Source organism: Lynx rufus, unplaced genomic scaffold (assembly GCF_022079265.1).
Source record: "Lynx rufus isolate CCGP_SWC_20201006 ecotype Redwood Valley unplaced genomic scaffold, mLynRuf1.p SCAF_4, whole genome shotgun sequence".
NCBI lineage: Eukaryota > Metazoa > Chordata > Mammalia > Carnivora > Felidae > Lynx > Lynx rufus.
Genome location: NW_025814856.1, coordinates 91,889,312 through 91,916,225, shown reverse-complemented (window position 1 = coordinate 91,916,225; position 26,914 = coordinate 91,889,312). Strand labels below are relative to the sequence as shown.

General features: G+C 37.3%; 1 protein-coding gene across 3 annotated transcripts in view; it reads right to left on the bottom strand.

The window, feature by feature from the left end:
• CROT (carnitine O-octanoyltransferase) overlaps positions 1-26,914 on the bottom strand; it is a 48,622-nt gene that overhangs the window by 12,055 nt on the left and 9,653 nt on the right. For all 3 annotated transcript variants that reach the window (XM_047096643.1, XM_047096642.1, XM_047096644.1), the window contains 8 exons: positions 26,718-26,842; positions 16,980-17,088; positions 9,041-9,134; positions 8,129-8,254; positions 6,455-6,556; positions 659-742; positions 471-578; positions 113-243 (listed from right to left, as the gene is read on the bottom strand). In XM_047096643.1, coding sequence (XP_046952599.1) covers positions 113-243; positions 471-578; positions 659-742; positions 6,455-6,556; positions 8,129-8,254; positions 9,041-9,134; positions 16,980-17,088; positions 26,718-26,842 — 879 coding nt within the window. The remainder of the gene's footprint in view (positions 1-112; positions 244-470; positions 579-658; positions 743-6,454; positions 6,557-8,128; positions 8,255-9,040; positions 9,135-16,979; positions 17,089-26,717; positions 26,843-26,914) is intronic.

Genomic DNA, 26,914 nt, shown 5'->3' with positions numbered 1-26,914 from the left:
ACTTGGGAGAAAAGTCAGGAAAAACAATGGGGAGGAGTTAGGATGGAATAGCTATGGTAAAGATATACCCTTGGACTTCAAGATCTGAAAATGGAAAATGAATGGTCCTCACCGTCCATGAAGTCTATAATAGGCCAGCTGAAGTGCAAGCTGAGTAAATGTATCAGGGTGAAGCCTCTTCTTCTTGGTTAGTTTTTTGCCAAAAGATGTAAAGGCATACACCACAACCTGCAGATCAGATGCCTAACAAAAAAAATTAAATGGGAAAAATGAAAAATCACCTAAGAAGAATACCCCAAAGATAACCAAATCATCATTTGCATCAATCATTAGATGTTAAATAATAAAGGTGTCAAAGCTATAATTTAAAATGTTTTATGTTGTCATGCTTGGATGGTAGCCAAATTTTTATATACGGTAGTTAAAAGACAAAGCATCAGTTTCTAAGAAAAAAAGTTAAAAAAATCTACCTGCTTGAGATATTGGGCTTCAGCCTGTTTAATGTTGTTTAGGATTTTATCATCCACAGTGAAAACGAGCTCCTCTGGAAGTGATATATCCCGTACTTTTTCTGAACCCTGAAAATAGGGAAGACTTAAAAATGCTCAATCAAAAAACTACCAGGAAAAAAAAGGATGAAATATTTTTTCCGACATACCTTCCATCTTCCTTCATTCTCTACAATTTTCTCATCAACATAATGGCTGACGTTTACTAGAACCATCGCATCAAAAGGAGCATGCTAAAATGAAAATATACAAGATACTGAATACTTTATATCAACTTAAAATTTGACCCAATATTTCATTTTCAATTTCCCTGCCCTTCATTCTTAATACAGAATAAACTGCAAAATTCAAATGCTTCACCTAATAAGAATATATGGCATAATAAATGACTGCTGTATTTTATCTGCTGCGAAAGAACAAATACTTAAAGCTGGAAGCACCTAATTAGAGATCCTTAGGTAATGATATTTATGCTGGAAGTGAAAGCAGGTGTATGTGTGCAGTGCTAAGATGTTCTGAAATTTTAAGAGCACTGTGCAAAACACAAATAAGGCTGGCAGACTTTCTGAAGGCAAACTGAGCATGGATGCAAACTTTTTAGGTGAAGACATAGACCACTAGGTTGAGTATCAAAAAGCATAACAATTTTGTGTTTATGTCTACAAAACTGTTCAGATGTGGCAGAAATAATTCTCAACCTTTAAGGAATTCTGGAAAGATGGGCTGAGTTACAGGGGTATTATGGGTTTGACAACTATATTAAGAGAAAGGAATTGCAGCTAGTGAATTTTTCCATCATTTACTGTGGAGGACAAACTTTATGCCTTCTTTTTCCCATGTCCTTTGACAACTGCATCAAATAGTTTTATTTTTTCTCCATGTTACTGCTTCACTTTAAACAGTTACCATCCATGAACTGTATGTGGCACTACCAGCCTTGGAGAGAAAGATGGGAGGCTTAAGATAGGAACTGAGCACACTCGGACCCAGTTTCAGAGGGAGTTAGGTATCGTAAATATCACCCCAACATTACAGAGATCCACTGCCCTCTCGAACAGCCCAGTGGAGCCTAGAAGTACAGATGAAGACTGTTACCAACTAGAGAGCAGCCACAACACGAGGAAAGGCTCCTGAGAGAGTTCAGAACAAGATGCATGAACAACTCACCCCACCTGACAGCAACAGCACCCATAAGACACACAGATCAGTGACAAGTACATTTTCTAACTGCATCTTGCAACTTTACAAAGAATTTTTTATTGGTATCACATAATGTTTGAGAAAATACTACTAATTTATAACTCTTTTACTAGAGCCAGTAAGAAAAAGCAAGACTGGAGGATAAAAGTCTCTTTGCCTTATAATTCTACCCTATCCATCTCATGGTAGAAAGCTTATCATCTATTTTTTTAAAAGTTAGGAACTATGAAAACTTTAAGTGCTTTCGTGACGTTTTATCTGTTAATACAGTTTTAACTTCCTTTTCTTTTTATTTATGTGGAGACAATATGTGTAACGTATTATTTAGGAATGAGGGCTTTGATTCGGAGTCCAAACTCTACCATTTCCTAGTTGTTCAAGTGTTGAAAAGTTACTTAATTTTTTAAGTAATCTGCCTCATCTGTTAGTGGGGATAATAATCACAGGCTTAGTGAGAAAAATGATTTTAATAATGCTTATAAAGTACTTACTACAGAACCTGGACCACAGCAATCATCAGTAACTGCTGTTATTATTTAATAACTTTATTATATGCTTCTTATGTGCCCTTCACAAAGCCCTAAAACAAAGCCTGTATAGAGAAGACAGAATAGTTGACCCCAGGATTTTAAACCCCAAAAGGGAAATGTAATTAACTGCTATAATCACAAAAGTACATATTCAAGTACCAATGGAATACAGCAGCGACATGGCTTTGGATATAGAATAGACCAACTTTTAGAGTATACAGATGAACAGCACTGACCTCTCACGCAATCAAAAATCCATATATAATTTTTCACTACCCAGAACTTAATTACTATTGACCCGAAGTCTTGCCAATAACATCAACAGTCAATTAACATGTTCTGTGTTATAAGTATTATATCTACATTCTTACAATAAAGCTAAGAGAAAAAAAACGTTGAGAAAATCCTAAGCAAGAGAAAATACACTTACTGTATAGCACATTAGTAGAACAAGGCACTACACATCTCCTCATTCCCACCCAAATTAGCAAAGCTACCCAGGAATGCAGGAAACCTCCTTCCAAGAAGATTCTAGGGGAAGGCAGAGAAATGGCGAAGAGAGAGCACCATTACCCTTCTCGCTAGGTTGCTTGCTCCCCTGACCCCTCTGCATGGTTCTAACTCAGCTTCTGCTTGTGGCAAGTGCTGGCAAGCGGCTCCCAGCAGTATTAGTTTTCTACTTCAGAGAATTTTCAGCACCTCAGACAGCATTCCTTCCTGCCCTGAGCTCTGCAACCCAGGTTCCTGCCTGGTGCTATCCTGCCCCAGATATTCTCCTGGACCCGTGGCACGGAGAAAGGGTTGGAAGGAGTGCAGATTATCATTCTGTGGTTCCTGGCCAACTGTGGACAATGACTGGCCTCCAGTTCCTCTGCTCCTTTCAGTTCAAGACCTCAGTGAACCAAACTTTGCACAGGTAGTGAGGTGAGGACTGCCAGGAGCACGTAGGAGCCCTGCTGTTCCAGCCTTCCCAGCATCTCTTCTCTACCTTTCCTTCACTTTTAGTCATTTGGCAACTTCTATCTTATTTTTCAATCACAATATAAAATATATACTTAAAACAATTAAAAAATAAAAATATATACTTTTAAAAATCCATGTATTTACACCCACACAGTTGAAACCCATGTTGTTCAAAGGTCAACTGTATACACTCTATTAATGATATTTTACATAGGTTAAATTGTTTTTTTCTGTAATCATCTCAGGTTACAAGGGAAACCTACATGGAATTTTAAAATAAGTGGGTATTAATAAATACACATAAAACATGTCCATACACTTACTACAAGAAAACATCTCATTTGTGCTGAGATGTGTGTTTGAGACCAATATTCTTCATTTAGAGATGAAAAAACATCATTAAAGTTATTTTCATCCTGAATTTGAGCAAGTATCAAGAGTTTAGTGCTATTAGTAAAAGTCAAAGTAGTGCAAGGAGTTTTTTGGAGGGATTTGAGGGTTGAAAGTGATGATGAGAATAATTTGCCCTTATGTAACAATATAACAACCAGTTTGAACAATATACAATGAAACAAAATTCTCAAATAAGAATAGGTAAAAACTAGAAAAGAATAACTGCTCCACTGAGAGATGAATGGATAAAGAAGTTGTGGTATACATACTCAATAGAATATTACTACTTTGCCATAAAAAAGAATGAAATCTTGCCATTTGCAACAACATGGATGGAGTTAGAGAGTATTATGCTAAGCCAAACAAGTCAGTCATAGAAAAGACAAATACCATATGATTTCACTCATATGTGGAATTTAAGAAACAAACAAACAAAAATGATCATAGGGAAAAAAGAGAGAGAAGCAAACCAAGAAAGAGACTCTTAACTATGGCAAACAATCTGCTGGTTACCAGAGGGGAGGTGGGTGGGGTAAGGGTGAAATAGGTGATGGGGATTAAGGAGGGCAGTTGCAAAGAGCTCTGGGTACTGTATGTAAGTACTGGATCACCACATTGTACACCTGAAACTAATAGTACACTGTATGTTAACTGGAATTTAAATAAAAACTTGAAAAAAAAAACGAATAACTTTAAGCTACCCATATACAAATGGTCAATGAAACTATTAAACCAGGGGAGAGAACACACAAAAGAGGAAACAGTGAGACTAATACTAAGGTCAGAATCAGTACACAGGACAAGACTGTTAAGAGATGGAGGCAATGTCAGAATATGTATGAAGAAGGTAATCAACTGCAGCAGACAAGTCAAGAGAAAGAGAGAGGAAGACACTAGGAAGTAGTTAGCTACTATACAAAGGATAGTTTCCGGGGAATAGAAAGAACTCAAGAAAATGGAGGCAATTAACAACAAGTATTTTGTCAACAATGAATCCCAAGGAAGATAAGAGACAAGAAATCTTTAAAATGACTCACAACAAACTTGCACTCTGATGAGGTACTATAATAGACATCTAGTTTATTACCTGCTCATCAACCCTTCGCCCTCTTCTGAGATTTATTTTTCTGTAGGCAACCACCACATATGCTGTGGTGGTATGAATGAGAGTGATTCTACCCCCTAGGTTCCAAGGTTTAACATGTGACCCAGGCCACACAAATGAGAGCACCTGATCCCTCAGAATGGGCACATGATAGACAAAGGCCAATCACAACCAGTGAGCATTATTCCAAGGGCTTTTGCTGGAACCACTAGGATGGTGGAGGCAGTGTGTGTGGGGGGGAGGGGGACGTTTGGTGTGCTGGCCATTTGCATGAAGAACACTAATCTCTGAAGGGAGCTGTGAATGTGAAGATAAGACATTGTGGGTACAACGACCACATGGGATGGTCCACCTGAAGTCAAACACAGGAAGTAGTGTAAAAAATGAAGAGGGAAATTTCTAATAAAAACATTTGGACACTGGAAGTCAGCCTTACCCAAATTCAGCTGTAACCTTATGCCAACAAATACCTTCTTAAGCTAATGCCAGTATAATTTAGGTTTCTATTACCCAGCACTGAATACTGATGAACACAACTATTGAACGCAGATCAACATAACAGGTCTTTTTAGTATTGTACAGTCGTTAAATGCTTCTGGAGGAAGGCTACCAAAAACAATCTACCTCATACTACTTTATAGCAAATTACGTATTTTATGAAAGGTCTTAAAATGAGATTACAAGTGTATGCTGCAACTCTGACTTTGATTTTTTAATTTTCTTGGTTTATAGACTTCTTGAATGGCCATCAGAAAATGGCAAGGTAGAGCTAATAAAGATGATCAAAGGAGAAAAAAAGAAACAAGTTTTTTCTTTTTATTATGAAGGTAAAAAATTGTAGAAGCATCACTTTATTTTTTTTTATTTATTTATTTTTTTTTCAACGTTTATTTATTTTTGGGACAGAGAGACAGAGCATGAACGGGGGAGGGGCAGAGAGAGAGGGAGACACAGAATCGGAAACAGGCTCCAGGCTCTGAGCCATCAGCCCAGAGCCCGACGAGGGGCTCGAACTCACGGACCGCGAGATCGTGACCTGGCTGAAGTCGGACGCTTAACCGACTGCGCCACCCAGGCGCCCCAGAAGCATCACTTTAATATCTACAGTGTAAATAAATGTTCCAAGGATCATGTGCCATTTTAGGAAAATAATAATTCCTGGGTAAATCTAGAGATACATCCACATATATCTCTCTGTGCACAGAACATACACATAATGCTCTTTTTTTTCAATGCTTTTATTATCTTTATTTTTGAGAGAAACAATGTGAGCACAGTTGGGGCAGAGAGAGGAAGACATAGAATTCAAAGCAGGCTCCAGGCTCTGAGCTGTCAGCACAGAGCCTGATGTGGGGCTTGAACTCACGAATCATGAGATCATGACTTAAGCGGAAGTCAGAGGCTTAACTGACTCAGGTACCCCAATGCTGTATCTTTTAAAATAGGTTGTAACTCTCAACCAACAGGTAACAGTGGACTTCAAGACCTTCAAAACTCTTTAAAATCCTTAACTACATAAAATACACGCAAATTCCACTTTGCAGATACACGTCAAACCGTCAGCCTTACTACGAATAAAAATAACTTGTCCTATACTCTGTCTTCACTGGAATTCATAACTAAGCCTTTTAGTATAATGTTACAGAACTATACAAGTGTTTATTTGACCACAGCACAACCTAACTACTATAGTTTATTGCCACTAAATTAACCTCAACAATTGAAAGGAAAAGTAACTTTAGTAGTTTACTTACATCACAATTACAGCCAAATACTCCATTGGAAAAGGAAATCAAGTTATAAGATTTGTCTCCCCAGCGCAATGTTGGATCTCCGGCAAGAATCATTGCAGTTACCTAAAACAAATTCAATGTTTCAAAATTAAAAGAATTTTAATATTAAAAGGTATATAAGTAGTTATACCTTAAACGTGTATATACACACACACACAAACACACACAAAACCCACTTTTCCTCTTCAGGTAAACCAAATTTAATAAAATGATAATAATTATAAAGATATCATACGAATTCCAGCCCTGTCTCTAGGTATTTCTCAAAATCTCAAGAAATCCCACCAGTAAACAGAAAGCTGGTAAAATACTCATGGGTGTTTAGAGAACTTCGAAGGGAAAAGACAAAGCTTTTGCAACTTGAATAGTGTAAGAAGCTGTGATAAGTTTAGTCATTAGAGTCTAGTTACAAGAAGAATATTTCAAGAACTCATACCCTACTAAGCCTGTTTCTTAAACAGTAGGTTTTGGCCCATTAGTGAGCCAAGAGAACAATTTAGCACATCAGAGTAAACATTCATTACAAAAAAAGTACAAAATAAAAATAAATATCAGAGTCTATCACAAATAGTAAAAGTAATTACTATTTTGTGAAACTTCGATTATGTGTGTATACGCGTGTAGTGGGCTACAACCTAAATGCATGTCTAACTAGACTGCAGTAAAAGTTCAAACACTACATTAAAATATATTCTTCCTCAAGAAGTTTGGTGACTCTCCCAGGCACCTGGGTGGCTCAGTTGGGTAAGCATACAATTTTGCCTTGCGTCATGGTCTCACAGTTCATGAGTTTGAGCCCCACATCAGGCTCTGTGCTGAGTTCAGCCCCTGGCCGGGCTCAGAGCCTGGAGCCTGTTTCAGATTCTCTGTCTCCCTCTCTCTCTCTGCCCTCCCCCGCTCATGGTCTGTCGGTGTCTCTCAAAAATTAATAAACATTAAAAAAAAATTTAAAAAAAAGCTTGCAGACTTTCCTACTAAAAAAGTCCAGCTACAGTTATTTTTACTTACAAAATTTTTCAATCCTTTATTTTTTCTACTATTTAATCGTGATGAATCCATTATGAAATAATTTAAGTGTTTTCAAAAGCCTAAGAGACTTCTACAGGTATGAATACTACCTTTTATTGTTTCCCAGGAAATGATAACATTACCCTGGGGGGGCAGGGAAGGAAACAAAGTAAGGCCACATTTACTCTGTACTCGTGACTCACTAAAAGTCAGTGTGTCAATAAAAATCAAATGATAAATTACTTACAAGAGTGATATAACTCCTAGAACAGACCTCACCAACTAAGATGTCAAGGCACACTGCTGTGGGTTACCGGAAGGTTCTCATGTCACCTTTGGCATGATAAGCTCACTTAGCCCAGAGTCCCATGCAAATTTTCTGTTCATCCAAACAATAGCCATACTTCTTTAAATAATGTACAAGATATATCTAAATTACCTCAACAATGAGGGAAGAATTTACAAAGGATATTTATGTATAAGCTTCAATCTGGTAAATGTATATATGACAGCTAAGTAAAAATTTTAAGAAACTGCATGTAACAAAAAATCTTTTCATCTTTAATATACACAAGAGCCTTCCAGAATAATCTGTGAGAAGAAGTAACAGAACAGATAGTCAAGTACCTGAGAATAATCTTCTGGCGTTACATGTGGACTGCTATCCTCTAGGGAATACACCAGTAAACTGCTTTGAATTTTTTCTAACCTAGTCAAGTTCTCCGGATCAAGACTAATCAAATATTCTCGTGCCTAAGAGACAAAGAAACAATGATTAAATGTTACAAACTAAATATATCCAGAAAATCTAAAAATAGTCTGTTAGGGAAAAGGTTTATTAAGAAAAGCATAATAAACCTCTACCTGAAAGTAGACTATTCCTATGAAATCTTTCATGAGCCAAAATGGTATAGAGCAAAGAGGCAATTACCATTAATTTATATGGAAACAAGTTTGAACGTTCTCCAAAAATAACCTCGCTTTTGCTTTACTGATAACACAGGACACATCTTGTGAAGGGATGCACAAATAAAGTCAGATAAAGCACAGGTGCTCCCAGACACAGATGCCCAGAGCTTGATGGTGAGATTCTGAAGGCAGCTCCAGGGGAATGAGCTTCGTGTGCCACTCTTGCTGCTCAAGGAACGTGCTGTGACACACACTTGCTGACACTATTTTTGCTTTTTGCCTTTTTTTCATGAAAGCAAAAATCCTCCTTGGGTTTCTTTCAATGCACAAAACCCAGTACTAATGTAGGTACTTTGTGAGAGTGTAGTGACATAACCAAAACTTTCAAAAAGTGGGAGATACTTGTGCAGTTAATAATGCCCTATTACATATTTCGAAACTGCTAAGAGAATACATGTTAAAAGTCCTCATCACAAGAAAAAAAATTTAATTATGTGAGATTTATTGTGATCATTTTACAGTATATACAAATATCTAATTATGCTGTACACCTGAAACTAATACAATGTTATGTCAATTATACCTCAGTTAAAAAAAAAAACACACACACACACAACTATAAATTATAACCTTAGCCCATCGGGTTCGCTCCTCACTGGTTAATGCTGGTATCCCAGGTCCATCGGGTTCACTATGGCACTTCTTGTGAATATATGTCAATTGCCTTAGGGAAGATTAAAGAAAGAATATGTAAAAAAAGCATAAGCAGGATCACTAGCTACTTTTAGCCTTTAATAGGTCATATTGTTTATCAGTACTTAAATGTTTTGATGTATTATCCAAAGAAAGGGATTATGATCTCAACAGCGATTTCCCACACCTTATCTCCTTTTTTTTTTTGTTTTTAAAGTGAGTGTGTGGCCTATTAACACAAAAGTATATTTAATAACTTAAGTAATTAAATTTGCTGTTTGGCTGGTATTATTTATACTTTCAAAATGTACATGTACTTCTGGGGTCTAAGTAAATATCCCTTACAATAGAGAACTTGAAAAATATTCTGTAAATGGTATCACAAATATTATGTACATCTTACCTAACTAAAAACTATGTGCATATATATTTAACAGAAGAATTACTCTATAACCAATTAACATTTGTGTGTAACCTCAAAAATAGAATACGTTGTCAATTTTAAATGTTTTCACATGTTACTAACAATCATTTTATTTTATTTATTTTTTATTTTTTTATTTTTTTTTGTAGTGAAGCCTACTCATTTAAACATGTTAGAAATAATCAAGTTTGCAAAACTTTACAGAGCCAGGCAATACACACATTTGGCCTATAGGTCTCTGGTTAACATAAGTTACCTATGGGGTATTATCCTCTTTGTCAAGGAAAAATGGGGATCCAGAAAGGTTAAAAAATTTTGCCAAGGTCACTTAACAGGTAAGTGGCTAAGAGGAGATTTGAACCTAGAACTGTAGGAGTTCAAAGTTCCAGTCCTTTCCAGCTTCACTGGGAGGCAAAGGGATAATAGTCGTTGCCTGCAGGGGGCCTGTACCAAATCAGAAGAGAAGGGAAAAGTGTCCAGAGAACTTTAATGTAAGTAGAAGCTTCACCCTGTAAAGAAGGTACACACATGGGGCGCCTGGGTGGCGCAGTCGGTTAAGCGTCCGACTTCAGCCAGGTCACGATCTCGCGGTCCAGGAGTTCGAGCCCCGCGTCAGGCTCTGGGCTGATGGCTCTGAGCCTGGAGCCTGTTTCCGATTCTGTGTCTCCCTCTCTCTCTCTGCCCCTCCCCCGTTCATGCTCTGTCTCTCTCTGTCCCAAAAATAAATAAACGTTGAAAAAAAAAATTTTAAAAAGAAGGTACACACAGAGTTTAACTTGGATGGCCCCTGTTCCTTCATCCTCCAGGCCTGGGTGCCCAGTGTGGTTCTGTTCTCATTCTGGGCCAAGCCTTTTTTGAGTTTTCCTTACAATCATTTTAAAGACTCAAAGAAAAATTTTCACTCCAAAGTACTCTATACTCCCAAACTGATGAGTTTCCTGTATCTTTAAACATTTGACAGGCAAATAACAGGGTTCTTCAATAAGGAAATACACTTTCATCAATCCAAAATCCAGAGATTTAGCATAGGCAACAAAAGCAAAAAATTACATCAAACTAAAAGCTTCTGCACAGTTAACATCAAAATTAAAAGGCAACCTACAGAATATGAGAAAGTATTTGCAAGCCATGTATCTGATAAGAGGTTAATATTCAAAATATATAAGGAATCCCTACAACTCAATACCAAAAAACCAAATAACCCTAATTTAAAAATGGGTTAAGGAACTAAACAGACATTTCTTCAAAGACATACAAATGGCCAGCAAGTGCACGACAAGGTACTCAACATGACTACCCATCAGGGAAATATTAATCAAAACCACAATGATACATCACTTCACAGCTATCTGGATGGTTATGAGAAAGTAAGAAATAAGTGTTGGTGAGGATGTGGAGAAAAGAACTCTTGTGGACTGTTGGTAGGAATGTCAATTGCTGCAGCCACTATGGAAAAATAGTAAGGAGTTTCCTTGAGAAATTAAAAGCAAAACTACTTTATGACCCAGCAATCCCAGTTCTGAGTGTATATCCAAAAGGAATTGAAGTCAGGACCTTAAGAGACATCTGCACTCCCATGTTCACTGCAGCATTATTCACAACAGCCAAGAGGTGTAAGACACTTAAGTATCCACTGACAGATGAATGGATAAACAAAATGTAACATATATGTACAATGGAGTATCATTCACCCTTAAAAAAGAAGGAAAGGAAATCCTGCCATTGGCAACAACATGGATAAGCCTGGAGTACAATATACTAAGAGAAGTAAGTCAGACACAGGACAAATACTACATAATATCACTTACAGGAGCAAGCTAAAATAGAGTGGCATGGTGGTTTCCTGGACATGGGTAAGGAGGAAAGGGGGGGGGGGGCAGGTAATTAGTCAAAGGACACAAAGTTCCAGCTTTACAAGATGAATATCCTAGAGATCTACTGTAGAGCACAGGGCTTGTAATTAACAATACTGTATTGTATGCTTTAAAAAATTAAGAGGGTAGGTTTTATGTTAAGTGTTATCACAAAAAAATTATTAAATAAAGGAGGCAGGGGGGCGCCTGGGTGGCACAGTCGGTTAAGCGTCCGACTTCAGCCAGGTCACGATCTTGCGGTCCGGGAGTTTGAGCCCCACGTCGGGCTCTGGGCTGATGGCTCAGAGCCTGGAGCCTGTGTCTCCCTCTCTCTCTGCCCCTCCCCCGTTCATGCTCTGTCTCTCTCTGTCCCAAAAATAAATAAACGTTGAAAAAAAAAATTAAAAAATAAATAAATAAATAAAGGAGGCAGGCAACTTTTGGAGGTAATGGATAGGTTTATGTTAGATTGTGGTGATGGTTTCATGGGTGTGTACTTATTTCCAAACTCATCAGGATGTACACAAACATGTACAGCTTTTCATATGTCAATCACACCTCAATAAAGTTTTTAAAAGTCTGTTCAAAATTTTTTAAATGCTACAGATTTGGTAACTAGGATAACCACTTTTCCTTTAATTTGGCCATCTATGCATCTGTTTTTTAGCTACACATGCATTGTTTGATATTTAAAAGCACAAAATTTGTATTACCAGTATTTACATTTTAGACTCCTACACCTTCCAAAATATTCTATACTTGAGATTTTCTCACAATCTGGTTTCTGCCTTCATTACTTTCCACTTTCATTTACTATAATCTGGTTTTGTCCTCCAATGATTATCGTGAAACTGCATTTCTGAAAGTCACCAACAGTATCCCATAAAACAAATGTAGTAGGTTTATCTCAGTCCTGTTTTCCTGATCACAGAGTATTTAACACCCAGGAGTAAATCTTAAAATTATCTTCTATCTTAGCTTTTGTAGCACTGTTCCACGGCAGTCTCCTTACCTCGCTGTCTGCTCAGTCTATTTCACTGATCATCTGTTCTCTTTTCACCGCCAAATGTTCCCCCAAATCTGTCACTGACCTCTCCTGACGTCTTCTACAAGTTTCTCCTTTGGTAATTTCATCAATTTGTTTAAGAGCTTTAACTGTCTATTACCTTTGTGTAAGAGGCAACCAAATCTCTAACTTCAACCCCACTTTCTCTTAAAATTTCTGGTACCAAATTTCCTAATGCTTGCTGATATCTCTACTTCAGTTTCAGTCAGCATTCCAAACTAGATTTAAAAATCATCTCCCTGTCCCCTTTCCAAATTAAAAGAAAAAAAGCTTATCTTAGAAGAAAACATAGGTATACATCTTTGTGACTTTGTTTTTGTTTTTTAAGGAGGCTCCATGCCCAATGTGGAGCTTCAACTCATGATGCTAGGCTCAAAAGTGGGATGCTCTACCAACTGAGCCTGCCAGGTGCCCCTAAATATTTATGACTTTGGATTAGGCAACGATTTCTCAGATACAACACCAAAAGCGCAAGCAACCAAAGAAGTAGAAAAGTGGGCTCTGTAAAAATTAAAACATTTGTGCCACCTAAGAATTTGTGCTTCAAAGGAAGTCAAGAAGAAAATGAGAAGAGAACTCCAGAAAGGGAGAGAAATTTTGCAAATTATGTATCTGGTAAGAGACATACTTAGAATAAAGAAAGAAGTTTTACAACTCAATAATCACAAGACAATCCAATTAAAAATCAGAAAAGGATTTTAATAGACTTTTCTCCAAGGAAGATATACAAATGGTCAATAAGCACATGAAAAGATGCTCAACAGTACAGAAGAAAAAGAACACTACTGCACCACTGGTGGGAATGAAAACTGGTGCAACCACTGTGGAAAATAGTATGGAGGTTCCTAAAAAAGTTAAAAATAAAACTACCTAGAATCTAGCAATCACACTACTGAGTACTTACCCAAAGAAGACAAAAACATTAATTCAAAGGGGTACATACACCCCTATGTTTATAGCAGCATTACTTACAATAGCCAAGACATGGAAACAGCCCAAGTGTTCACTGATTGATGAATGGATAAAAGATGTGGTATATATATATATATATATATATACAACTGAAAACTATTCATCCATACAAAAGAATGAAATCTTGCTATTTGCAATGATATGTATGGACCTAAGTGAAATAAGCGAGCAAAAGACAAATACTATATGGTTTCACTCATATGTAGAATTTAAGAATGCAACAAATGAGCAAAAGGGAAAAAAAAAGGGAGAGACAAACCAAGAAACTGACTCCTCACTATAGACAACAAACTGATGATTACCAGAGGGGAGGTGGGGGGAGGATTGGGTTAAATAGATGATGAGGATTAAGGAATGCACTTGTTATGATGAACACCGGCTGATGTATGGAATTGTTGAATCACTATACTGTATACCTGAAACTAACACAGTTAGGTATGTTAACTAAACTGGAATTAAAATAAAAACTTAAAAAAAAAGTTCTTAGTCATTTAAAAAAAAATGCTCAAGATCCCTGTCATTATAAAAAAGCAAAACTAAACCACAATGAGATCCTACGTCACACCTTTTTGGTGATAGCCAAGGTTATAGGATGGCTATAATCAAAAAGACAGATAATAACAAGTGTTGGTGAGGTGAGGATGCTAAGAAATTAGAACCCTCATTTACTGCTGAAGTGAATGTAAAATGGTGCAGTCATTTTAGAAAACAGTTTGGCATTTCCTCTAATAGTTAAACAGAGCTACGACCTAGCAATTCCCTCCTAGTTATGTACCCAAAAGAAACGAAAATACATATTCACACAAACGTCTGATGTTCAGGACAGTATTATTCATAATGTCCATTAAGTGATGAATATTTACATAAAATGTGGCATATCCACAGAATGGAATATTCAGCCATTAAAAAGAATAAAGTAATAAAGCATGCTACAACACAGATGAGCCTTGAAAACATCATGCTAAGTAAAAGAAGCCAGACACAAAAGACCATATATTTTAAGATTCCATTTGTATGAAATGTCCAGAATAAGCAAATATACAGACACAAAAAGTCCATTGGTGGTTATGCCAGGCTAATGGGATTAGAGTGTTTGGGAGATATGGGTAGTGTCTACTAATGGATGGGGTGAAAGCTGGGGAGCAATAGAGCTTTACTGCTTATGGGTCCAGGGTTACTTTTGGAGGTAACAAAATGTTCTAAAATTGATTGTAGAGATGACTGCACAATTCTGTGAATATTCTAAAACATGCCAAATTTCACCCTTTATTTTTTTAAGTAGCTTCACACCCAGCACAGAGCCCAATGTGGGGCCTGAACCCATGACCCTGAGAATACGACCTGAGCTGAGATCAAGAGTCGGACACTCAACCAAGTAAGCCACCCAGGCACCCCAAGAATTGCACACTTTAAATGGGTGAAAGGTATGGTGTGTGAATTATATTTCAATAAAGTAGTTATTAAAAACAAGAAAAAAAATGAAATGGTTCCTCCTCCTCTGCTGCCTCCTTCTGTTATAATAGTACTTGCCTACTCAACCATGTTTAAAAATTTCAGTCCTATTTAATACCTTCTTTTCTTTCTAAGCCCAATCACCAACTCTTACTAATTTTATCTCCAATGATATTCTAATAGTGTTGTATGGTGACGATTGGTAGTTACACTTCTGGTAAGTATAGTATAACACAGGAAAAAGTTGAATCGCTATGTTACGCACTTAAAACTGATCTAGGGGCGCCTGGGTGGCTCAGTCGGTTAAGCGTCCGACTTCAGCTCAGGTCATGATCTCACTCTGAGTTCGAGCCCCACATCTGGCTCTGAGCTGTCAGCACAGCTGAGATACCTGGAGCCCGCTTCACATTCTGTGTCTCCCCCTCTCTCTGCCGCTCCCCTGCTCATGCTCTGTCTCTGTCTCAAAAGTAAATAAAAACATTTAAAAAAAAATTAAAAATTTAACTTATCTAACACTGTGTGCCAACTTCCCTAATAGAAAAACTAAAAAAAAAAAAAAAAAAAATATATATATATATATATATACTTTAATAGGGTATAAACATCTTCTATTCTGTGGATTTCAACACATAAACACAACAAAAGGCTCACATCCAAAAAGTATAAAGAACTCCTCCCACATAGTCATATATGTATGAAAGTGCTAATTAGTATAACTATTTTCGAAAACTGCATTATGTACTGAATTTCAATGTTCACATACCCTATGACTCAACAAGTCCTTTCCTAAGTGTAATCAGAAAGAAAACGTACAAGGATTCTCACAGCATCATTTTTTGTTCTAGTAAAAACCGTAAGCCTAAATAATTACCCTTGAAAAGAAGAGAAAGCACGGTAACTGACAAGTGGTATGAAGGAAATTTCTAAAATACTGGAAATATTCTATTATCTTGACCCGGTGGTGGTTACATGAGTATGTAGCTGTATATTTCTGTGTGCACTTTTGTACATGTTTGTAATACTTAATAAAAAAATTTTAAAGATATATATAGGTACATACAACTCAACATTTATAAGACAATCTAGGAAGATTTGAACAAATGATTGTATATTAATGATATTAAAGAATTCTTCATTTTCTAAAAGAAGCAAGTCATTAGGTGTGATAATGGTACTGCATGTGTATGATTTTAAGAGTCCTTATCTTTTAGAGGTACATACTAAAATATTTTAGTGGAAACATTATGTCTTGAGATTTTCTTTACAATAATCCATAGGAGACTGAGGGGAGGAGAAAAACCAAGTTGATACAAGGCTATGAATTCATAATTGTTGAAGCTAGGAGATGATAACTGTTGAAGCTGGGGTATGAGAACATGGAAGAGCTTCATTATACAGTTCCCTCAAAATTTTGAAATTTTCCATACTATACTTTGAAAATATAAACACACAAAATACTATACGTACATACGTGTACATACTATTTATATGCATTTAAATACATACTAGATATAAACTACATTCTTTTTTATAAGTCTTTATGTGCATATAAATTCACTAGAATGGATACAGAAGGACAGAATACACCAAACTAGTTAATGGGGATAAATTCTGGGGCAAGAAACGGAATTGATAATATTCTGAATGTTTTCTTTTTCTCCAAGTAGAATAGATTCATATACATCTAATAAAGTTAAAAATGAAAGCTAAAAATAATAAATTTGCAAAAATCAGCATATACAGAATTATTTCTTTTTAGCCTACTGTCCCTTTATACAAAGGCAATTGTGAACAAAATTTATTTATTTTTTTATTTTTTTTATATAAATTTTTTTTTTCAACGTTTATTTTATTTTTGGGACAGAGAGAGACAGAGCATGAACGGGGGAGGGGCAGAGAGAGAGGGAGACACAGAATCGGAAACAGGATCCAGGCTCCGAGCCATCAGCCCAGAGCCCGACGCGGGGCTCAAACTCACGGACCGCGAGATCGTGACCTGGCTGAAGTCGGCCGCTTAACCGACTGCGCCACCCAGGCGCCCCCAAAATTTATTTTTTTAACTCAAGCAAAAACTTAACACCTCAAGACTCAAGAAAGTAGTTTAAAAACCTGTGAATCTCTGGTGGGGTCATCAAACATCCTTCATGCATTACATCAAAGACAAAGACTCGGCCTCGACAAAGCACCGTAATGTGAGTTGGGGAACGCCCTTCGCTCTCTGGAAAAAGAAACAGGAAATCCAAACTCAATCTCTCAAAGTTAAACAAGAGTAAAACTGCTTATTTACATCCAAAAGAAGAAAATAATCCTTGCTCCAATACTTGATAATATATTCATATATTCATCAAAAATATATAAACAATAAGGTGATGGACTTTCAATTATGATATAAATATACACTCTTGAAATCTGTCCATGTGAAACAGCCAAAAACCCATGGAGTTTCAAATATTTGTACACCTTGAGACTTATATAATCCCAAACTCCTGCAGGGCTTTCTAGTTTATTCATGGATAGAAATGACAAAGGGAAAAGGGCAGCAAGAATTCCTGTAGAAGAGCTATGAGAATTAGTTTCTCCTAGAATTTATTTCAATGTTGACTGCTTATCAGATAATTTAATTGCAGTAATATCTAGCTATGATTTCTAAATAAAATAGTTTTCATTTGAAAAAGGGCACCGTTTGAGTGGCAAGGAGAATGCTTTTTGCCAAATCTAGTTTTACTTAAGGCTCTAATCACACCTGGCAAACCACTGATAATTGATTCTATGATTCTTTGGGCACACTTTAACTCTCCAAGAACTGTATGTTTGCTTTAAATCTCAGAATATTCTGATTTAGCCTCACTTTTCTATTACCATTGCCTTTGACAAAGGTCTTCCTATATGGTCCCTGTTCCTTTCCTCTAAGAAAAAAGACAGAAAATACATATACTGCCAATGGAAGGAAATGTACTGATTGATATGTACAATTAACTGTGGTAAATGCTTTACACACACTATCTCATGAAACCCATCAACTATGAGGAAAGATCATCTCCTCATAGCACTGTTTTTTTCTCTTATATCCTATTTCTTCCAGTTCTAGGAGGTAAGGTATGTATTTTCATGGTCTTTCATGGCTACTTCCAATACATTTCTTCTCTCTTCTCCTTCAAAAACCTCCTCATCTTTTTACATTTAATACTATTACATTTTATTGTTGCCATTTACTGACCACCCCCTATTCAAAATTTAGGACTGGAAAAGAAAAAAGAAAATAAGCCTGATGGCAAATTCATCAACAAATGTTGGGAGGGTGACAGGACAGGAGGGTACTACTTCAAGATGGGCCTAAGTGGGGATATTTTAGCAGAGACCTAAACGAACTTAGTGAGCATGGACATATCTGCAAGAAGAGAATCTTAAGCAGAGAAAACAGCAAGTGCAAAGGCATTAGGACAAAATGAGATAGTTTGCTTTATTTTTTAAAAAAAAAAAATTTTTTTTAACGTTTTTATTTATTTTTGAGACAGAGAGAGACAGAGCATGAATGGGGGAGGGGCAGAGAGAGAAGGAGACACAGAATCGGAAGCAGGCTCCAGGCTCTGAGCCATCAGCCCAGAGCCCGACGCAGGGCTCGAACTCATGGACCATGAGATCGTGACCTGAGCTGAAGTCGGACGCTTAACCGACTGAGGCACCCAGGAGCCCGGAGATAGTTTGCTTTAAAAAAAAAAAAAAAAAAAAAGTCAGTATAGCTGCAGCAGAGAGAGAAAAGGGTAGAACGGTAGCCAGGATCAGGGCCAGGTTACATTGGCCTCAGAAAGCACTTCCAATTTTAAATATTATGAAAAGGAAGCCTATGGAGGGTTTTAAGTAAGACAGTAATAATGTGACCTCATTAGTACTTGAAAAAGGTCACTCAGGCTACTCTATGAAGAGGAGATCATAACAATGAAGAGAACATACAGCAAGATCAGTTGAGAGATAACTAAAGTGATCTAGGTGACAAGAATCTATGTGAAAGGTGAGGGTGGCTTTGAATGAGGTGTGACACTTGAAGCAGACAAGAGGTCAATTTTTTTTTTCTTTCCAGATGAGCGATACTACAGATTAGAACAATCCAGTAAAGAGGGAAAACTGACAACGCAGCAAAGAGAAGATAAGTCAGCAGCAAGGTTCTTGATTACACAAGAGGTGGGGCCTAGTGTACCATACAGAAGGTTGTCTTTATGAGACAAAGCAGTTCATCCATTTAAACAAGGGAAGGCAGAACGTAAAATAATGTATTGTGAGGGGGTTGGAGGATGGACAAGTATTTGAATGAGTAGGTTTTCTATGACTGCTGTAACAAATTACCACTAACAACACAAATGGATTATCCTACAGGTATGGGGAACAGAAGTTTGAAACTTGTCTTACTAGTCTAAAATGAAGGTCAGCACGTCTGTGTTCCTTCTGGAGGCTCTAGGGGAGAATCAGTTTCCTTTGCTTTTCCAGCTTCTAGAGACTGCCCACACTCTTGCCCTTAGGACTCTCCTCCATTTTCACAACCATCAAAGGAGGATCATGACTTTCTCATCCTGCCATCAATTGGGTTCTCTTCTGCCTCTTTCTTTACTTCTAAGAATTCTTGTGATTATTTTGTGTCCACATGAATATTCCAGAATAATCTTCCCATGTCTAGTCAACTGATTAACAAACTTAACTTCATTTGTGACCTAAATTCCCCTTTACTATGTAACCTAAAACATCTGACAGGCTCCAAGGATTAGGAAGCAAACATCTCTGGGGGGCTGAGGAGCATTATTCTGCCTAACAGATAGGTTGGTAAATTTTGTGATGGAAAGACTGCTTTACATTTATTGAGAATAAGAGCTTAATGGCTGAGAATAAAGAAAAGCATGAGAAAGTCTTTCTGGAAGAGAGGGAATAACCTGACAAAAATATATGGCAAGATCGGGGCACCTGGGTGGCTCAGTCGGTTAAGCATCTGACTTTGGCTCAAGTCATGATCTCACAGTTTGTGAGTTCGAGCCCCGCATCGGGCTCTGTGCTGACAGCCTGGAGCCTGCTTCTAATTCTGTGTCTCCCTCTCTCTCTGCCCCTTCCCCATCATGCTCTGTTTCTCTCTCTCTCTCTCAAAAATAAACAAACATTAAAAAATATATATATATGGCAAGGTATGCTGTGGGTCCATTTGAGGTTTAACTGAGAAAATTAAGTGAGGTTTTCTCAAGCCAAGGAAATTGCTATGGTAATATGTAGAGGTAAGAGAGATTATAATAAACAGTGATGAGGGGTGGGTGGAGTGGGGAAGGGGGGGTGGGCAAAGATTTGAATGTGTATGCAAAGGAGTGATTACAGTAGAGGTGGCAGGAATGGAACTGTGAAGAACTGTAGAATAACTGCATTTAAGTCACAATGTGATCAAAGAAACAGCTAAGGTAGACTCCCAAAGGAAGGGAGTTGTGAAGACAAGGTGGAGATCAGAGTGAGATGCTTATAATTACCATGCAGCATCGAAATTGGAGATGGGGTTTTTGATAACAAGGTCTAGGGCATGACCACAGGAGTGTGTGGCTCCTTGAGAAGGAATGGAAGTGCAGATTACTAGAGGAAGAAAGTGAAGGAAAGCAGAAGTCACGGATTATCAACAATTGGAAGTTCAAGTCATCAAGGATGTGACTGAGGTAGTAATGGAAAGAAATGCAGGGAGCCTGGTGCTATACCAATCAATGAACAAAGGGGAATGGTCAAAAACAAAGTCACGGCAATCGTGACAAGCTCTGGGGATCTCACCTGACAGCTTTCCTTTTTTCCAGAGCTCAAACTGTAAGGAAGAAGGGAAAGTGGAAAGAATAACAGGAGATAAAGAGCATACAACATCTCCTACCTTTCTTCTAGTACCAAAGTATGAGAGAAAATATACCCACTTGAGATGGTTATAGGGAATGCAGTAAGTTCAAAGAATAACCAGGTTCAGTAACAGAACCCTTCAAAGTAAACAGGAACTTTCAGAGAAAAGGCTGAAGATATAAAGGATTTTGCTGACTGTGTGCTTCAGGAAGTACAGAAGAGTCTGGAAAAGGAAAGGAGAGTGGGTCACAGTAGTAAGGAACGTAGATCAAATTAGGCTATGCACAAATCCACGAATCCAGAGGACAGGCTATGATCTGAGAAGTCTGAACCTTTAGGCAAAATGAGGTAAACAGGGCAAAAAGCATGACGGAATTAGTGTTAATGGTCTCTCAAGGAGGAAGTAAAAATAAAAATAGTTCTAACTATTGCCTCCTTATTGAAACCATCCTTTGAGCCACAGCAGCTTACAGGCTGCCTCCACATACATCATTTCTTCAATTTTCTCTGTCTCCAAGATGGATTCCATGACCCATTTTCTCTCTTCCAAAACTCTTAAATCTTCCACTTTCTCTTTCTGCACCTGCTTGATTGTTGTAGAAAAAAAAGAAAAGAATATATCATCTAATTTTAAATTCGTAAACACCATTTCAAATGGGCACTCAACACTGATCAGCTACCTTACATTTCCATAGCAAATGTGCTTCTCCCACTTTCCAAAAATGACTAGTATTTCACACCATCTCCTTTCTCCTCAAATCTTCTACCCCAGGTGATGACCTCAGTTCTCATTTCACCAACGAAAACATAAGGAATTCATAGGACCTCCTCATCTTCCCACAACAAAATTGGCCAATTATGTCTGCATCTAGATGCACACTTTCTGCATTCCCTCTCATCATTGCTCTTGTCAAAGACCAACTCCTCCACCATTTCTACTTTTTTGACCCTCTCAGCTCTTATCTTTTCAAAGACTCTGGCTGTTTATTCTTACCCCTGTAAGATTACTGTTCTTTCTCTCCTATGTCAATCTCATGATGTAATAGCACTCATTTTTATTTAAATTTTAGCTAGCCAACATCTAGTGCAGTATTGGTTTCAGCAGAATTCAGTGATTCATCGCTCACATACAACTCCCAGTCCTCATCACAACTGCCCTCCTTAATACCCATCACCAATCTAAGCCCATCTCCCACCCACCTCCCTCCATCAGCCTCAGTTTGTTCTCTATCATTAAGAGTCTCCTGTGGTGTTTTCCTCTCTCCCTCTTTCCAACCACCTCTTCTCATATGTTGATGTTTGGTTTCTTAAATTCCACATAAGAGCGAAATCATATGGTTTCTCTAATTGAGTTATTTTGCTTAGCCTAATACATTCTAGTTTCATCCATGTCATTTCAAATGGCAAGATTTCATTCTTTTTGATGGCTAATATTCCGTTGTGTGGGTGTATGTGTGTATACATATGTGTATATGCATATACACATATATATGCATACACACATAGTTTGACTATTGTGGATAATGCTGCTATAAACACTGAGGTCTGTGGACCCTTCTGAATCTGCACTTTTGTATCCTTTGGGTAAATACCTAATGGTCCAATTGCTAGATTATAGGGTAGTTCTATTATTAGTTTTTTGAGGAACCTACATACTGTTCTCCAGAGCGGCTGCACCAGTTTATATTCCCACTCACAGTTCAAGAGGTTTCCCCTTTCTCTGCATCCTTGTCAATGCCTGTTGTTTCTTGTGTTGTTAATTTTAGCCATTCTGACAGGTATGAGGTGGTTATCTCATTGTGGTTTTGATGTGTAGTTCCCTGATGAGTGATGTTGAGTATCTTTTTATGTGTCTGTTAGCCATTTGGATGTCTTCTTTGGAAAAGTGTCTATTCATGTCTTCTGCCCATTGCTTCAGTGAATTGTTTTTCGGGTGTTGAGTTTGGCAAGTTCTTTATAGACTTTATCTGATACGTCATTTGCAAATATCTTCTCCTATTCCATAAGTTACCTTTTAGTTTTGATTGCTTCCTTCACTGTACAGAAGCTTTTCATCTTGATGAAACAGTTCACATTTGCTTTTTTTCCCCTTGCCTCCAGCAACGTGTCTAGTAAGAAGTTGCTGTTGCCAAGGTCAAAGAGGTTGCTACCTGTGATCTCCTCTAGGATTTTGATGGTTTCATGTCTCATATTTAGGTCTTTCATCCTTTTGGAATTTACTTTTGTGTATGATGTAAGAAAGTGGTCTAAGCTTCATTCTTCCACATGTCACTGTCCAGTTTTCCCAACACCATTTGTTGAAGGGACTTTTTTCCATTGGATATTCTTTCCCTGCTTTGTTGAAGAGGAGTTGACCATGTAGTTGTGGGTCCATTTCTGGGTTTTCTATTCTGTTCCATTGATCTTTGTGTCTCTTTTTGTGCCAGTAACAATAGTGTCTTGATGACTACAGCTTTGTAATGTAGCTTGAAACCAGAATTATGATGCCTCCAGTCTTTTCTTTTTTAGGATTGCTTGGACAATTCGGGGTCTTTTGTGGTTCCGTACACATTTTAGGATTGATTGTTCTAGCTCTGCAAAAAATGCTAGCGGTATTTTGATTGGGATTGCGTTAAATGTATAGATCGCTTTGGGTAGTATAGACATTTTAACAATGTTTTGTTCTTCAATGACCATGGAATGCTTTTCCATTTCTTGGTGTGCTCTTCAATTTCTTTCCCAAGTGTTCAATAGTTTTCAGAGTACTTCTTTAGTTAGGTTTATTGCTAGGTATCTTATTGTTTTTTGATGTAATTGCAAATGGGATCAACTCCTTGATTTCTTTTTCTGCTACTTTGTTACTGGTATATAGGAATGCAACAGATTTCTGCATGTTGATTTTATATCCTATGATTGTGCTGAATTCATGTATTAGTTCTAACAATTTTTTGGTGGCATCTGTTCAGTTTTCTACATACAGTACCATGTCATCTGCAAATAGCGGAAGTTTGACTTCTTCCTTGCCAATTTGGATGCCTTTTATTTCTCTTTGTTATATAATAGTACCCATTTAAAAAAATAAAGTATCTCCCACTGTACATCAAAACTTCTTCTGTAAGGATTATTTCCAAATGTTGTCACTACTTACTTGGCTTCCTTTCATCTTCTCCAGTTAAGCTCCCTTCCCCAACTTCCACTAAGACTGCTCTTGTCGAGGGCAGCCGGTCCATGTCATGTTGACAAATAATTTGGTCACTTTTAAATTTTATCTCAGTTGACCTTTGGAGCATTCAGTACAACACTTCCTCCTCTTGGCTTCCGGGAGACCACTGTCCTTGCTTCCTTCCCACTTTAGTCTCTTTTGCTGTGTTCGACTCTTCAGACCACCAAATACCATATTTAATTGTGCTAAGCATCATTATTTGTTCACTTGATAATCTTCCTCTATATGTGTTACAAAAGCTACTCTCAGGGCTTTAAAATGTTTTCTATGCCTGCTAATGGTGATTCCTAAATTTCTTGGTGCAGCACTGAAACTGCTCCCCCACTCCAAACTTTGCATCCAACTATCTACTTGCATTTCCACTTCAGATGTCTAAAAGGCATCTTAAACTCAACATAGCCTAAGGGACCTCTTAATTTCCTCCCTGAATATTTCGTCCCAATTTTTCCCACCTCATCAACCAACACACCTATCCACCCCATTTCTTAAGCCAAATACCCTGAAGTCATCTGATTCCCCTTTTTTTTCTTACATCTCATAACCAATCTATGAATAATTCTGCTAAACCCAAAACCAAAATATATCCAGAATCTAAGAACTTTTTAGCAGTTCCATATTATTACGCTAGTACAAGTCATTATTGTAGCTCACTAGAACTACTAAGACTATTTTCTAACTGATCTCCCTGCTTCTACCACTGTCTGTTTCCTAAAAATCTTAATATTCAAACAGCAGGTACAATCATCTTTTCAAAACATAAACCTGATCACATCACTTTCCTCCTCAAAACTCACTAATACTATCTTATTCACATTTTAAATAAAATCCAAATCCACGAGTTGGCTTCCAAATTACCATATGATCCAGCCTCTAGTCACCACTCCAGTCGGCCACCTCCCCGTGGCCTCATGTGCTCCATCCATATTCTCCTTCAAACATGCCAAATTTATTCATGCCCAGAGGATTTCTTCCCTCAACACAAAAACAATATGAACCAATCAAAAATAAAAAGACAAAAAACTGCTGGAACATCTTATTCATATCCTCAGAGATGCTTTCCCTGACTACCTAAACAGCCACCTACTTACCCATTATTTGAATCCTCTATACAGAATTTATCACCAACTCTGTTATTTGTTTACTTATTACCTCAGCTTTATCACTAACTATACCTCTTCGCATGGCTGTAAGTATAAGAATACAGTTTATGATAGCTTGAAGGACTGTATTAAGAGGCACATTGTTAAATTAATGACTGCATTTTACATGCCCAAACACCATAAAATACCTAGGAATAAACCTAACCAAAGAGGTAAAAGACCTGTATGCTGAAAACTATTCAAAGCTTATGAAAGAAATTGAAGACAACACTAAGAAATCAAAGAACATTTCATGCTCATAGATTAGAAGAATATTGTTAAAATGTGGAAACTACCCAAAGCAATCTACACACTCAATGCAATCCTTATCAAAATAGCACCAGCATTCTTCACAGAGTTCAAACAATCCTAAAATTTCTATGGAACCACAAAAGACCCCAAATAGCCAAAGTAATGTTGAAAAAGAAAACCAAAGCTGGAAGCATCACAATCCCACACTTTAACTCGCAATACATGCTGTACCTTAAAGGATTATTTTATCTATCTTAGTACATACCTATGAAATAGTAAAGCTTGAACTTGAAAACCAGGTTGACTGGTATGCGTATCGGTTAAGAACTCAAATTTCTCTCTTTGCTACAGCTATTCCATTTTCTCCTGTTCATTTTTTCAATTCATGTTTGGGCATTAAACTTTATGCCCTAAGTAACCAGGTTTTTCACTTGCAACATCAAGATAAATGTGTGTGGGCCTGAGGACATTAAATATCTCAAGCATCTAATGAGGTTTACAAAGAGGAGTTTATGAAAGTAAACTCATATTCCTCACACTACAAGCAAAACTGGCAAAGAAATTTTACTTTTAAACAAAATTTCAGGTAAGAAAAATATCCTTTCATAGTTACATTCTGCAGTAACTATAAACTATGTTATTAAATTTATAAAAAAGAAAAAGATCCTGGAATAACCAAAAACAAGCAGTTACTACAATAGAATTTTCCATTTTGAGATATGCTAGCACACCAAGCAGAATTTACCATTAAGCAGACAGTAAAAACAAAAACTTTGGTGAGTCAATCTCAACTCATATGCCTTCAAGAAGACTGACACCAGGCTCTCACCTCAAAAGGCTGGGAGTGGAAGGAAGGGCATACTCACAGAGAAATGGAGCATAATAACCATATATAAGCAAACACTCAAAAAGAAAATTCAAGTAAGAGGGTAGAGACAGAAAGATCCAAATCATATGCTCCAGATTTCCTAATATTCTAATTGATAATGTTCTTTAAAATTTAAATACTCAAATGATGCAACATAAGCACCAGCTTTTATATAGAACTATATAAGACATTTTATAAAATCCATTCCCAGGGCATCTGGGTGGCTCAGTTGGTTTAACATCCAACTCTTGATTTCAGCTCAGGTCATGATCTCACAATTGGTGAGTTCACACCCCATGTCGAGCTCTGGGCTGGCAGCAAGAAGCCGGCTTGGGATTTTCTCTATCCCCTCCCTCTGTGCCCCTCTCTCTCTCAAAATAAATAAGCATTAAAAAAAAAAAAAATCCATTCCCATAAATTACTTACAACTAAAAGGTTCACAGAAAGCCTCCAATTAGTCATCCACAGCATCACAGTAGAAACCACAGCACAACTATCCAAATCCTAATGACTTAACCAAAAAAGTACCCATGTTTTCTACTTACCAGTCCTAAAATAATTCATAATTGAATCTCTAGTAATCCCTGGAATCTTGCATGTGGAAAACACCATTCGGAATTGATCCATATCTAGAGGATTATTTCCAACTTTATGAACAGGCACTTTTTCCCTATTAAAACAAACAAAAAAAGTATTTTGGTCAACAAGTCTTTATAACACTTGTAAAACAAGTAGTCACAAC